Source organism: Spermophilus citellus, assembly GCF_964194105.1.
Source record: "Spermophilus citellus genome assembly, chromosome: 13".
Classification (NCBI taxonomy): domain Eukaryota; kingdom Metazoa; phylum Chordata; class Mammalia; order Rodentia; family Sciuridae; genus Spermophilus; species Spermophilus citellus.
In genome coordinates this window covers 56,750,151-56,765,930 of record NC_138193.1, presented here as the reverse complement: position 1 = coordinate 56,765,930, position 15,780 = coordinate 56,750,151, and the positions used below count along the sequence as shown (strand labels likewise).

The window sequence follows — 15,780 nt, the reverse complement described above, 5'->3', positions numbered from 1 at the left end:
TGGTTCACACCCACGTTCTTCTCACCATGTAGAAAACAAGGGCCACACCCAGTGTACCCACTCTGACCTCAGACAGCTCTCTGATGGTGAATTATTTTGATGGGTCATGGCAAATGGAGTGTGGAGCTGGAGGAGCCAAACTGAGGTCGCCACTCCCTCAACTACAGGGACAGAGACCACGTGAGAGTTCTGTTGGCCAAGAAATGAAGCAATGGTACAGGACTCCAAAAACATGTATGGGTCCCTGGAAAGGACTGGCTCTGAGAGTCTAGACCCTTCCTCTGTTAGTGACTCAGGGAGTTCAGTTGGAGAGTAGGCTGGGAGGGACCCCGAGAACTAGGTGCAGGTGGGGGTTTACCTTCCAGCATCCACTAAAAAGCATAGACTTTCTCTCCTGAGTGGGGCGCTTGGGACTCCGTGAATAGGGGATGGTGGGGGAGGCAGAGGTTGGAAAACTGGGAGCTGTGTTTAAGGATGGGTAAGGTAGCTGGAGAGAACAAGGAGGAATTGAGATAGCACATGATTGGGAGCAAGACTAGACTCGGAGACCAGGTCTACTCCCAGACCCCACGGGGCTGCAGGACGGAGGGCTGAAAAGCTTCTAGATTCCGAAAGAGAAGGCAGGCTTCTGTAGGGAGGTGTAGAGCTTCCTAGATGCTCTACTTCTCAGACTTGATTTCTCACTATCCCATAGTTTCCATCCACTCGCTGCCTCTTGGTCCACCAGTGTCCCTTTGATGATTAATTGTACACGTCCACTTGACTGAGTTAAGGAATGCCCACATAGCTGGTAAAACAATCCTTGTGGGTATGTCTGTGAAGGTGTTTCTGGAAGAGATCAACACTTGAATCGGTAGACTGAGTAAAGAAGTTGTACCCTCATCAAATAAAGTTGGGCATCATCCAATCTGTTGAGGGTCCAAATATAACAAGAAGGTGGAGGAAGGTGAACTCTCCTCTTGAGCTGGGACATCCATCTTCTCCTTCCTTCACACACTGGAGATCCTGGTTCTCAGACCTTCAGATTGAGGGTGAATAAAGCTACTGACTTTCCTGGTTGGCCAGCTTGCAGACACTCAATCATGAAGCTTCTCAGCCTCCAAAATCATTCCCTAGTAAGTCTTCTTTTATATGTCTATATTTGCCCTATTCTGTTTCTCTGGAGAATACAGCTAATACAGTAGCCTCCCAGGAATGTCCTTTCTCCCTGCTTCCTGGCTACCATCTCTGGACAGCCTACCCCACTACTATCTTCTAATCCAAGTATACATGTCCCCAAAGTCTGGCTCAAGACAGCTTGTGCATCTGCCTGGTATTTGACAATGACCTTGCCCTCTTCTAAACCTACTGTTCATATAATCATTTTGCACTTGCATGCATCACCCATCTTTTTTCTTTCAAGAGCTCATTTATCACCCCAGTAGACCATTCAGGACAGAGACTGTCTTACTTCTCTGGCAACTATCATCCAGCTCAGTGATAACATGCTCAAGCCTTTTGCCAGGTAAGGCCAGATGAAGGTCAACAGAGGATACTTTGCTTCTCCTCAGAAGCCAACACTTCTGTGCTCACACTTTGGAGCGAGGACATGGGGAAGGACAAAGTCCTCACCTAACTACAGAAGCAAGGATGCCTTTCCTCACTGGCCCAATGAACCTGGCCTTCTAACATCTCAGGGTCAAATTCCATGACCCCTGGCCCCAGCCCCACAACCAGAATGGCCCTGTCTCTGCAGCAGGATGGACACCAGAGGAAGGGCCTTGATGCAGAATTTTCTGATTTGCTTCTAAACTCGGGGTCAACCAGTAAGATCATCAATTGTATCCAAAAATGCATGGAAAATTGGTGACTGCCATCTACTATTTTTGTTTTCCTGCTGAGAGAAAGCTCTTCTTCTGTGCAAAGAAGCCAAAGAAAGGTTCATGAAAGGCCTTTTTTTTAATATTTATTTTTCAGTTTTTGGGGGACACAACATCTTTGTTTGTATGTGGTGCTGAGGATCGAACCCGGGCCGCACGCATGCCAGGCGAGCGCGCTACCGCTTGAGCCACATCCCCAGCCCCATGAAAGGCCTTGAAAAAAACATCTGTGGTCTATGCTGACACAGAGCTGATCATGTAGCAGCAATAAAAATATCCCACAGGGTGCTCAAGGGACAGAGCAGGGGAGCCAAAGACCAACAGCCAGAACTGCCCCATGGCAGATCAATAAATTGGATGCTGTCCACGCAGAGAGGTTTGCAATAGTGTTTCTGTCTTGGTTTCAACTTTTAAACATCAGTGAAAGAATTGCAGAGAGCTTATGAAAATACAGCTTCCCTGTATTGTCTCCATGATAAGACTCTGAAACAGATGGTGGGCCAAGAAATTTACATTTTTTAACAAATCCTCAGATAATTCTAGTGCAAAAGACCCATGGGTCACACAGTGGGAAACATGGGTTTAGAATGGCATAGCTCCTTCCATGTCTACCCACCCCCCCAAAGGGCTGAGACAGCACCACTGATAGGAGAGAAAGTAGAGCTTCTTATACCCAGGGGCAGGTGGAGTCTCTGTGACTGCTTACACACTCTCCACAGCCAGGACACAGAAGCTCCCCTGGACACCAGAATATACTTTCAGTGTGTGGTACAGCTGGTGTGCAAACACGGCCCCTGTAATGCCTCCAGGTATTCACATGCTTATGTAGACCCCGTCCTCCCTGAGTCGAGGCTGGCCCCATGGCTCACCATAACCACTAGAAGACAGACAAAGTGCTGCAAAGCTAGCCTCATGCCAAAGACTAAAGTAGGACTAGAAACTGCTGCTTTTATAGTTTCATATAAAGTCTAACGACCCGGATGGAAACATTCAGAAAGGCCACATGGAGAAGTCCTGAAACTGAATGGCTTGGGAGGAGGGAGAAAGAAAGAAAGGGTGTGTGTGTGTGTGTGTGTGTGTGTGTGTGTGTTAGGAAGAGGGAGGAAGGGGGAAAGAGATCCATCAAGCTAAGGCCAGTCAATCCACAGGAGAACTAATTTCCATAAAACCAGTTCCTATTATATGCCATGATTTAATAACTATCTAGTGCTACCCCAAAACTTAGAGGCTTAAAAGTCAAGTGATGTATTAGTTCTCACAATTCAGAGAACATGGTACGTAATAAGACCTAATTTATGTAAATACCTTACAAAGGACTTTTATATTCCTTAGGTTCTTTTATCCTGGCAACAGCGCGGTGAGTTAGGAAGAGCAAGCATTTGTGTTGTTCCCCCATCTGCAGTGTTTTTAAGTGACATATTTAAGATGACTAAATTATTTAGTGGCAGAGCTGATGATGTGATGTCAAATACAGGATTGTGTCTTTGCTGGCCCAGTCAGTGGCCCTGAGGGGTTGCTGGAGGATGGAGTTGAACAGGGACAGGGGTCAGAGAGTCAAGAGTCAAAGAGAAGATGGATCAGATGGCCAGATGTAAAGAGTCTCCTTCAGAGAAGCTGACGGAGTAGGAATCTGGGACACAGATAAGGAATAACGCTACAGTAACTCATAGGGATTTAAGAGCATGGTGAAAATGGTTGTAAAAAGGCACCCCTGATCTGATGGGCTAGCTATATACGAGAGTGCAGATGCCAGCCTGTCTGCCCTGAGGGACTGGCCACCCACTTCCCATGAGTCACCCACCCAACTGAAGCTCATGCCTTCATCATGCAGGGTCTGCTCCAAGGTAGCCATGCTTCTCAGCTCTGTCTGTGGCACAAGATGTGCCTTCAGAGAGACTGTGACTCTTCTATCAACTCAACCCTCAGTGTCCCCTCCAAGGGCACGGATTTGGACCAGAGAGAATGAGGAGTCCTGCCACAGTGGGTATGATGTCAGGAGTTGGGTAAACAGTTATCCCATCCATCACACACCCTCCTGCCTTCCATCCCTTCCAGGAGCTGATAACAAAGTGCTACTCTTTGTCCCATTCCTCCCATGAGCCTCTTCTCCAGCCTCAGATTTCCTTCCTACAACTGGTACACACATCCTCATAGGTTCTGAGGGCTCTAATCAGGCCCAGCCTTCTGTGCCTCCCCGTGCGGCAGCTCCCTTGGGGCACTCAGGCTCTGGTCCACAGCCCTAGAAGAGGTCACCAGCTCCTCAGAGGTACTCATGCATTAGAATAGAGGCGGAGGTGAGCTCCTGAGGGCCACAAGCACTCTACCGCAGGGAGAGCTGCCCCACAGCCCTCACCTCGGGTGCTTGTTGCCTCTGGGTGTGTGTGCTCTGTGTGTACATCTGTGTCTCCCTCGGGGAAGCCTAGTCTATGCATAGTGCAGGTGGAACTGGTCATGAATTTTATATCCAGAAAAACTGAGGAAGGCGGGGGTGTGAGTTGCAAAAGAAAAAAATGGGAGAAATCTATTTCTTTTGAAAAACTCCTCCCTCCCCCGTTGCCAGTGTCGGCGTGAGTTAGTAAACAGCCTTTCTATACTTACTACAGAGACAAGTATTCAGAATCGGAGGAAACTCCTTTGATGAAGGCACAAATGGGAAGAGAAAGGAAGACGTTGTGGAGACAGGTTGACAACACAACACCATGATGAGACACAATGAACACAGACCACTGGGGACATCCACTTGGGGCTCTGGCCTCAAGCAGATGGGTTTCCTCTGACAATTCTGGGCCTGTGCTCGAGACAGCGACTGGCTTAGGGGGGACTCAGGGGTGGGTGGGGGTGGGGATTCTATCTGAGTCCACACGTGTGGCCATCTACCAGGAGAGAGAAGATCCCAGCTGCCACCCTGCTCTCTGGATGGCAGGGCAGCCTGTCTGGCGGTGTCTCTGGGAGTCTCAGGGGACCCAGGGAGGAGTGTTTTATATCCTGGAGTGATTCCAGGAGCTCATTAAAGATACTTTTATGATTGAGGGACTTTAACAGTATCAGTGTCTACCATATGGACATTCTTATTCATAACATGACTAGAGCTTACATTTAAAGCATGATTTTATTCTTTCAAAGTATGTCTTCATCTATACTTCCTTTAAACATGCAAGAACCTTAAATAGGGAGAAAATAATAGTAGCCCCATTTGGCAGACAAGGACATGGGGGAACAGAGAGGTTATCTGATTTGGTAAAATTAGCAGCTTAGATGTTATCAGTTAGCAGTTCAGATGGTTCTAGAACTGGGTTCTCGATACTACTGTCTCTCTAATGAAGTGGTTCTCAACCTAGTCTACATTCTAGACCCCCCTGGAGAGTTCTTACAATTCCAGGCTTCAGGCCCTCCCATGCCCTACCCCACCCAGGTCCTCTAATTCATAGCTGCTGTGGGTGGGATCTAAGCCCAGTGAAGGCAGAGAATGACATCATCAGCCTCACCCTGGGAAATGCAGAGTCTCAGGCCCTATCCCAAACCTAATGGATCAGACTCTTCATTTGAACAAGATCCCCAGGTAGTCCCCTATGCACATTAAAGTCTGAGAATTGGGCTTAGCACATCTGCAAAATCCCACTTGCCAGCTGTGTCTCCACTGCAGCTGAGGAGACTACGGGTCAGTCTTTCATTCAGCTTTGCTTGGCAGGGCTTAAGCTGCAAGGTGTGCTGTCAGAGTTTATGAATGAAACAAACTGAAAATTATTCAGATTTCCTAGAAATAGCAGAGGGGAAAGTTTTTCAAATGGTGTGTGTTGTGGGGGGGTATTACACCTGTTGAAAGGCAGGTGCCCAGTGTGCCTAGCTGTCCTGCCATCCACGCAGACACCTCTCCCAGCTTGTGGATGCTCCCCCCACCCCCACCTGCTCAGCTCCACTCACCCTCTGCAGACTTGGAAGGAGAGACCACAGGGCTCTTTGTCTCTGCCTTCACTGGGCTCTGTGCTGGAGAAGCAGGTGCCGACTTTTCAGGTGAGCCTGGCTCTTCTGTGGCAGCCTCCTTCTCTCCTGAAAACACAGAAAAGCACCTCAGCACCGGGATCAAATACTGGCCAGATGGGCAGAGAGAGAGGATGTTAGCCGTGCTGCCATTTTCTAATTGGTCATCATTCCTCCTGGCGGAAAATGAACCTCCTGGCTGAGGTCAGCCAGAAGCTCCTGCTCCTGCTAAGCTTTTATTTCTACTGTTTCCTTGGGGAGGAAAATGGGAGAAGAGTGATCTTGTTTCTTTCATCAAAGCTTATGTACCAGTGCAACAGATCATTCCCGAGTGGACAGCAGAATGCCCCCTCCTCTCTGTCCTGTCTCTGAGGAGGACCAGCCAGATAGACACATCCATGGGCAAGCGCCAGCCCCAAACAAACACTGACTCCCTTTAAAAACACCCGTGATTTGTTTGTGTGTAGCTACTTTGTTAACTCAGCTAATTTACATGTCCTGTCCAAACAATCCCTAGGGATAACAAGCCCCATATTTTTCTGTTCTTCCAGTTGGTCCATGAGAACTGCAAGCCAGCCAGGCAAGCTTCCATTTTGTGCTTTGGAAGAAGGCAGACCCTGGGTGAGGAGAGGTGGCGGAGAAGGACGCTGCCCTGATGAATGACAGCTTACCCTAGTGGACACTGCCAAGGGCTGAAGTATGTCTCAGATTCCGGGTGTTTTTAAAGCAAAAAAAAAAAAAAAAAAAAAGGGACGGCTCAATTTGGCTAGAGTGGGGAAGGTGGTGGGGAGGCCTTCTTGGCTGGAGGGGGATTTGAGAGGGAGCTGGCAATATTGATGACTTTAGATCAGGCTAGCACGAAGGGAAACAGTGCCTGGAGGGGACACAGGCATGGACCAGGGCACGCATCCCATCACATATCTGGGAGTCAATATGGAGAGACGGGTTTGAGTGAAGACTCTGAAATAAAGGTGGAGTTAGAAAAGACATAAAGGTGCCAGGCTCAAAGGCTTACATCAGGCCTGACGGGTCATTAATGATAATTATGACTCTTTTTTTTTTTTTGAAGAGAGAGTGAGAGAGGAGAGAGAGAGAAAGAATTTTTAATATTTATTTTTTAGTTCTCGGCGGACACAACATCTTCGTTGGTATGTGGTGCTGAGGATCGAACCCGGGCCGCACGCATGCCAGGCGAGCGCGCTACCGCTTGAGCCACATCCCCAGCCCAATAATTATGACTCTTATTCCGGCTAACGTTAAGCTGGTGTTCACCAACCTAAGCCATATTTACAGGCACTATTCTAAGCACTTTACACAAGCTAACTCTTTACGTGGAAGTGAAAGGGCAAATGAGGTCATGCAGCCACCATGTAACTGTGAAGCACAGAGCAACAGAGGCATTACTGGGATTAATAAATAAGTGGAATATTATTTGGTGATGGGGCAGGAAGTCCTCCCTGGGTGGTCCTGAGCTCTGCCCTCTCCCCTGGGAGATTTCCAAGCCATGGTGCCCCGGGGTTACTTACCATCCAGTTCTAGTTTCTTCCTCTCCACCTCTTTCTTGTACTCCTCCAGCTCCTGGTCGGTGAGCTGGCTGAAGGGGTTGGGCACCGTCTCCTCTGAATCATCTTTGGTATCCGCATCACCCTTGGACATCAGCTGGCTCTCTGTCGACTGAAAGTTAACCACAGAGTGTGTGTCGCTCTCTGAACGCCGCAGATGGGGCCCGAGCCCGGGCCTCCTTTCACACTCTGGTGGCTGCCAGCAGTCTTGCTAGCCATAGCGTGGCATGCAGCTCCTTGGAAACAGCTCAGGGCCTTGTGGTAGGGCTTGTTCATTCCTCCCCACTGCTACCTCATCACCAGACCCAGATTTTGCAATTGCCTGGATGAATAATACAGGGAGGCCACTCTTTGCCCCTGAAATAAAATCAAAGGATGCTCCCAAGCAGGAGGAAGACACACCTTTATTGCAATCCCTTCTACGGACACTTCCAAGCCATTACTATGTAAATGTACAGTCAGTGGCCCAAAGTCAGTAGGCAAGCCCAAGCCTAGCAGGCAGAGTGTTGGCTTGAGCAAGCTTCATGCCAGCCATTCCCCACCAGAGCCCCTGCCCACCCCCCAACAGCAGTGCAAACCCAACACACAGCAGTAAACACAGCAAACACAGCAGCCGCAGCATTCTCAGTCCAAGCCATGAGTTCTGTTTTGCGCATGGTCATAGGTTACAAAGGGGCAAAGGTCCTGAGTCTCGGATTTCCAACCTGCAGGTACCTTCAGGGACACTGGCAAAATCGCTCCATTTCACCACCCCTGTGAGACCCTCAGCTCTAGAGAGCTAATCAACCAGACACTGTGAGCCTCGGGGATCCTTTGGCTACTCTTGCCCAAAATAGGGACTAAAATCCAGACTCCATTGCCCTTTGTCCTAATTGAGCATCCTCATCATGGCCTTTAAGAATTCAGTGCTCTAGAGCAAAAGAAAGTGAAGCCCAGGGGCACTGAACCCAGGGCAGCCAGGTCTTCTGACAAGAGGCCCAGGGGGCTCCTTCCCAAAGGGAGGCGGAGGTAGGCCTATGGCAGGAATCAGAGTCAAAGGAGCCAGATTCTAAGATGAGGGACTGTTTTTCAGCAATTTTGCTTGCTGTATTGACCTTTCACCTCCCCCAGAATCATAGGCTATTTCCATCCTTGACCCTGTGGCATGTTCAGTGTTCTTCATGTGGCTGAATTCGGGTGGGTGGGAGTTGGATGTAAGGATGTAACATTCACACTTCTGGAAGTGAACCCCCACCTTGTGGGCTGCTGCCTGATCTGAAACCGTCACATCATCTCAATTTTCTTTGTAGAGAACATTTTCTGGACTTCCCCACTTTTTACTAAAGAAAATGCTATGCCCATTGCTGCCTTGCCTTGAGCAGCAACGACTTCAAACAAGCCAGAATTCTGAACTTGCTAAACACTAGACAAGAAAGATGTCGTTCTAGCTCAAGCACTCAAGCACCAAAAAAATGACTTTGCCAGGCACTGTGGCGCATGCCTGTAATCCCAGCAGCTTGGGAGGCTGAGGCAAGAGGATTGCAAGTTCAAAGCCAGCTGCAACTTACTGAGGCCCTTTCTCAAAATAAAAAATAACAATAATAATACTGAAAAGGGCTGGGGATGTGGCTCAGTGGTTACACATCCCTGGTACACAAAAATAAAAAGAAAAAACACCAAAACAAAACAATGACTTTATGCTTTCTTAACCTAAGTGGGGTTGTGTGGGCAACTGACTGCCCTTCCTTCCCTTCAGGAGCACACACCCTGGGTCCATGCCCTCTGGGGGTCAGGAGCATCTTCCCAGAACTCTGGCCAGATGATGCCATATCCACACACAGAGGTCAGAAACACTCAGGGCCGTGCAAGCCTGGTGCACCTGAGAGCCACCAGCCCTCCACAGGGTACTAACAGAGGCCTGAGCAGGGTACCAGGGTGGAAGGTACGGAGCTGGCCAGCAGCACTCCCAAGAACAAGCTGGACAGCAGCTTCCCTGCCCAGTGCCTGCAGAGGGCAGGTAGACACTGTCCTCCCGGGACCTCACAGCCCCCGTGAGTGGACCTCCATTCTGCAGCAAGAGCATGGATGCCCAAGAGCACAGAGGAGGATGGGCATGAGGACTCAGAGGTCCTGCTGCCCAGCCCCAGGCACCAAAGCCCCAGAAGGCAAACATGTCTCCCCTCCAGCCAGGGGCGGACTCTGCTGTACCGGGCTTCGGCTCTTCTCAGCAATGACGCTGGCCAGGAGCTGGGACTGAGGCCCTGCCGACTTCACATCTTGCCGATTTTGTTCTCGAATCTATGTGGAAAGGAGAGAAGGAGGGTGCGGCATCAGAGTGTGGAGCTTGTCAGGGGGCCTACTGGGATCCAGTGTGGTCTGTGACTGGAATCTAGAAGGGCCCTGCAAGGTGAGGGAGCCCATCCCCTATAAGAGAAAGTCCCCAGGTCTGTTCCAGAGTGAATTCACAGTTCATATAAATACCAAGTTCATTAAATTGGAGAAGCAGCTGTGAGGACAAGAAGAGGGAAGGGGACACAGAGGGAGAGTCTCAAATTTTAATATTCCTAAGAAGCCCATGAGAGGGAGTGAGAGGGAAGGTAACTTAATACAAGAGACATGTATTTTAAATATAGATTCATGACCCTCCCCATACATACACCTACTGAGTCTGAATCTTGATGGGGGGGGGGGGGGTAGGCGGTGCAGTGACCCAGGAATCAGACAAATGCTGTAGGGAGATTCAGCCACAGGCTGAACACTATTCTGGGCTCTACTGGCCCGTGGGCAGCCAGAGCTCAAGTTTTAAAGTATCATTAGAAATATGAGTGATTTATCAGGTGAAGGTCCAGAAATAAATATCAGGGTTCTCAAAGTCTTAAAAATAAGACAAATGGCATAAAATGTATAAAAACTCTCATGTAGTGGGTGGGTCTTGCAGACATACCCAATGAGCAATGCCCGAAGCCTGCTGTGGGAGGGGCTATCTAGGACTATCTTTGCTATCTTGGCATGGTGCCCACAACATTGTCCATATGTGGTAGCTTCTTTCTTCTGTGGCACATCCAGGGTGCTAGTAAGGTGGGCATGTCTGGGAACTCAGCCTGTGTTTGCAGGACTGAGATCCCTTTGCAAGAGGAGAGAGAACGAGGCCAGCAGACTCCACCTTACCTTGTTCCTCATGTCCAGCACTTCTTGGGGGTCGGTGTAGAGAGGCACAAATTGGTTGGGGTTTTCAATCCGGATTGGCATGCCACTGCTGGATTTCTCCACCTCATCAGCCTTCATCCACTGTATGAGGCAAGGCCAGGTGGGTAAGTTAGAGGAACAGGGCCCACAGACCCTCCCCAGTAGCCTACCCCTTGTGATCTGGGCCCACCAGCCTATGCTGAAGTTCAGAATTATTCATAGATGTTCTCTCTTCTTGGGCCTCTTTGATGCTCTGACAGATGACCTGGCTGCCAAAGAAGGCCTTAGGTCATAACAAACACTGGAGGGTAGGGATCAGAACCTTGGTAACCAGCTTAGACAGGCGACCACTTGGGTTTCAGCATTAAATAACTCAATTTGAGTTTCAAGGGCTTGATGGAGAGCTATTCTATATGGCTGCCAGCTACTTTCATGTTAACAAAAAATCAAATTGAGAGTCTGTGTGTCTTCGAGAGAGGAAGAGGGGGAGTGAGAGGGAAGGTAACTTAATACAAGAGACAAGCTCCCTGACCTCCTGGCTTTGCCTCAAATTTACAATTGAAATGTTGGATATTCATCCCTGGTATTTTCCAGCAACCCCCTCTGGACATGAGACCAAGAAGTAAAAAAAATCAATTGTTCCAGGGGACAGTAGCCTAGTCCAGCTGCCCTCTAGAGAAATTTGCCCCTCAGACCAAAAATTTAGCACAGAGATGCAAGAAAGAGGTGGTCAGGCCAGGGGTGGGAAGTGTTGAGCTGTTGTTCCCAGAGGCCCCACAAGAAGCCCTGAGAGGAAGCTGCACAACCTTGGGTTCTGGGGCCATTTGTTCTGCTCCCTTATAAAGCTGTTAACCCCCACAAATGCAGCAGCCCATCCCAGCTTCCCCCTTACTGTGGTCTTGGGCCGGGGGCTGCCCATGCTCCTCTGGACCTCGTCAGCCACATTGACCCGCAGGTAGGTATTGGGCGTGTTGAGCCAGCGCGTCTTCTCCTTCTGCTGTTTCTGGGCATGCTGTCGCAGGGCGGGAACAGGGGCACCATCCTCCTCAAACACAAAGGCAGTGACCGTGGCTGGGATCTCCACCTCACTTTTGTGTTTGGTTTTCTCTTGAACAAAGGGGTGGCGGTACGGGTAGCCTGTTCTGTAGCCCTAGACAGGACAAAAATAGAACCACTCATTGTAGAGGAGGAAGATCAGAATATGTACTTGTGTTTGTGAACACACACACACACACACACACACGCACACGCACACACATGCACACTTTGCCCCATTCCATTTATAGACTGTTTCAACTCAAGTTTCCATAAGACAACCTAGGTGTGGCCATTCTCCTAAGGTATTTCAGAATTGTTTGCTCCTAAGGGTCTCCAATCAGGACTGAGAAAATTCCTAGGACCTTGTGGTCCTCGGAGTATGGACACATACAACTCTTTACCCACACAGAGTCCCCAGTTTCATCCACTCTGGTGACTCTCAACCCTGGCTGTGCACTGGGATCCCGGAGGGGCTTCAAAAAATACTTTTGTCTGGGGCCCTAATGCAGAGCTGTGGACTTGATGGGAGGATTGCCTGGCCTCAGCCACGGAAACGTTAAAAGCTTCTCAGCTTATTCTAAGTCACCCCTCCCTTCCTCGACTCTGAAGCTTCTGAACTCCTCCGGGAGCCCTGAGATTGGACTCAAGAAATTTTTGTCTCCTTAAGTAAGACCACGTCCCCACAGGCAGAACTGACCACAGATCAGTGGGAACAAACACTCCAGAAATTTGGCATCTGCCAGAGTGATATTTGGCTCTCTTTGTCTTCTTCTTCTACTACTTTTTAAAATTAAAATGACATTAAGGTATTTTCCCGATTATAAAGAAAATATGGGCCCATGTAAAAAAAAATTAAGCAACCATACAAAAAAAAATAAGGAAAAATGTGAATTTCACAAAAGATAACCACAAAATTATTTTCTGGTCTTCTCAGTATTTATATGTGGGTATGTGTACATTTGATTATTAATAAAATTGAATAGTTTTCATTACATATATTGGCCACTTGAAGTCTTCCTTTATAAATCATTATGCTCCCAGCTCATTTCCTGTTGAGCTGGTTTTCCTTTTCACACTGATACATCTCTTTTAACACTAAGAGTATTAATCTTTGGCTGTCAACTGATGTCGCAAACATCTTCCCCCTTCATTTGATGTTCAGCTTTGTCTATGGCAGGGGAATGATTTACCAAACTGCAAGTTTTTAATTGTCTCATGGAATCATACCTGTCAATATTTATTCTTACAATTTCAGACTCTTGCCATGCTTGACAAGGTCTTTCCCAATGTTTTTTTTTTTTTTTTAAAGAGAGAGTGAGAGACAGAGAGAGAGAGAGAGAGAGAGAGAGAGAGGATTTTTTAATCTTTATTTTTTAGTTTTCGGCGGGCACAACATCTTTGTTGGTATGTGGTGCTGAGGATCGAACCCGGGCCGCACGCATGCCAGGCGAGCGCACTACCGCTTGAGCCACATCCCCAGCCCCTTTCCCAATGTTTTTAATACCTCTGTGAATTCACTTTTATATTTAAACTTTTGATAACTTGGGATTTTATCTTATTGAAAGTAATAAAGTAGCCATGTTCTTTCTCACATGGCCAGAAGTCTACCTTTTTCCTCACTGATTTGTACAGTGCCTGCTACCTCTGTGAATTTTCATGTATTTTGGGTCTATTTCTGGATTCTCTAAGCTGTCACATGGGCTTGCTTGTCCAAACTGTTTAGGAACTGCTCAGTTACTAAAGCTTTATCCTACTTTACCATGGGGTGGAGCTAGTGACCCTAATTATTTCTTTTTATAGCATTTTCCTAGTCATTCTGAATTTCACATTGAAAGTATTTTTTACATCCTTTTACCTTCCCTAGGTTTTGACAGAATCACATTCAGTTTGTAGATTGATCTTGGGGTTGTGACCTCTTTACCTATGAACAAGTATAAATTATATTTTTTTTTTCATTGATTTCAACTTTTCTGATGTCTACTGTTAAAGTTTCGTGGTTTCCTTTAAATGAGGTTTGCTTAATGTTTATGATTTTGTTGCCTTTGAGAATACGATTTTTCTATTATATCATTAGCTATTTTGTGCGTGTGTGTGTGTGTGTGTGTGCTCGAGTGCGCATGTGTGGTGCTGGGGATCAAACCCAGGGCCTTTACATCACACATGCTAGGCAAGTGCTCTATCACTAAGTTACATCCCTAGCCCCCATCATATTTTCCAAGTAGTTAACATAAAGATACAAAAATTAATGATTTTTGTATATATTTTCAAAACTGACCACCTTAAAAATACCCTCTTTATTTCTAATTTTTTAGTTGATTTTTGGGGAACTCTCTAAGCAGGTAAGCATATTATCTGTTCCAAATAGTCATCTTATTTCCTTTACAATATTTATGCCTCTTATTCTCATATCTCACTGCCTGGGATTGAGTTCAATATTATTCCAGAACAATATTAAGTAATTGTGCTAAAAGTGGGAATCATTGTTTATTTCAAAGTTCCTTGGAATACTTCTATGGTTTTACCATAATTTTAGCTCTTGTTTTGAGAAAAATCATTTTAATGATGTTAAATAAGTATCTTCCAGTTCTTACTGGTAGATAATATTTTTATAAATTGATATTAAATTTTTATCCATTTTTTAATATTTATTAAAATCTTCAAAAAGGTTTCATCCTTTGGCCCTTTGGTATTGGGAAATATATTTAAAGTCTTATAATATTCAACCATGCTTGAATTCTGGGAATCAGCCCTTACTTAGTTAATGGGTATTATTATTCTAAATTATGTTCCATACTACTTGCTGGTTTTCAGGCAATATTTTTCATCCATATTCAAAGTAAATTAGTCTGAATGTAACTGTTATGGATTAGTATCTCTTATGAATATTAGCTGTCCTCCAAAAACTCATGTATGAGAAATGCAAAAAGGCTTAGAGGTGAAATGATTGGGTTATAGGAGCCCTAACCCATGCCTTAACCCCATGCCTTTGGGGCATATATTTTGTATCTGGTGAGTGGAGTCTCTCTGCTTCCTGGCCATATCCTGAGCCATTTTCCTCTGCCATATTTTTCTGCCATGATGTTCTACTTTACTTCAAGCCCTTAGAAATGTAGTTGGCCATCTATGATCGAAGACCTCTGAAATCATGAGCCGCCCAAACATACTTTTCCTCCTATAATTGTTCTTGTCAGGTCTTTTGCCACAGCAGTGAAAAAGGTGACTAAAACAGTATCCTCCTTTCACTCTTCTTTGACACCATTTAAATAGCATGAGAATCGTCCGTTTCCAAAAGGTTTGAAAGAATTCCTGTACAAAACCATCTAGTCCTGATGCTTTATTCAGATGGAGATTCCTCAGTGCACAAATGGCAGAAAGAACTGCATTTTCATTGTGGACTGGACCTTTCATCATTACAAAGTGACCCTCTTGATCAATCTGGTAATAAGGTAAAGATGACTTGGAGGAAATGAAGGCAAGAAGAAAAGATTTAATTATCACAATGGTCTTGACATGATAAAGGGGGCGTGAGGAGGTAGCAGAGGGAACAGGGAAAATGAACCAGATGGAAGTGCTAGGAGGACAGATTTCATCTTTTTCATCTCTGAGCAATCGAAGAGGTTATTGTCTCCTGCAGCATTTAACCCCTCATTTTAAGTGCTTTCCTCTTGTCCTTAAATTTTCTCCTGTTCATCAACTAAATTGTTAGCCCCTAGAAGAAGGAAGAAATGTCTAAAATTTTTTTGGTATCCTTTAACGAAGCAGACTGCTTCTAGACACATACCACTTTAATTCCTTACGTGATCGATTCATCACTGCCACAGAATATTCTTATAAAGGATAAGGAAATTAATAATATTGTGTGCTTTCTGCATTGAAGTCATAAGATTAGACAGGCAGGACTAACTACTTAAGAGGGGTGAACTACGCCCCAATATGACAGCAGCTCTGACTGTAAGAAGACGTGCTCTGATTTTTGCTGGATTACTACTTCTTATAGTACCGTGCAGATATGACATCCACAGCACTTAGTAGGGAGTGGCAAAAGCCATCACTAAAGAAAACTCAACTATTTTTAGAAGGGCCACACATGCAAAGTTAAACTGCCCATCAGTGAAACCCTCAATGACTTAATCATGATGTTGGCAGTTTCTGTGCCACCTCATGCCTTGCACTGCCTG

The 15,780-nt window shown here is 46.4% G+C and overlaps 1 protein-coding gene across 1 annotated transcript in view; it reads right to left on the bottom strand.

Annotated features, from left to right (window-relative positions):
• ADD2 (adducin 2) overlaps positions 1-15,780 on the bottom strand; it is a 126,485-nt gene that overhangs the window by 3,551 nt on the left and 107,154 nt on the right. The window contains exons 11-15 of the mRNA XM_081264954.1: positions 11,457-11,714; positions 10,547-10,666; positions 9,587-9,676; positions 7,364-7,511; positions 5,781-5,906 (exon numbers count right to left, since the gene is read on the bottom strand). Of these exons, the coding sequence (XP_081121080.1) occupies positions 5,781-5,906; positions 7,364-7,511; positions 9,587-9,676; positions 10,547-10,666; positions 11,457-11,714 (742 nt within the window). The remainder of the gene's footprint in view (positions 1-5,780; positions 5,907-7,363; positions 7,512-9,586; positions 9,677-10,546; positions 10,667-11,456; positions 11,715-15,780) is intronic.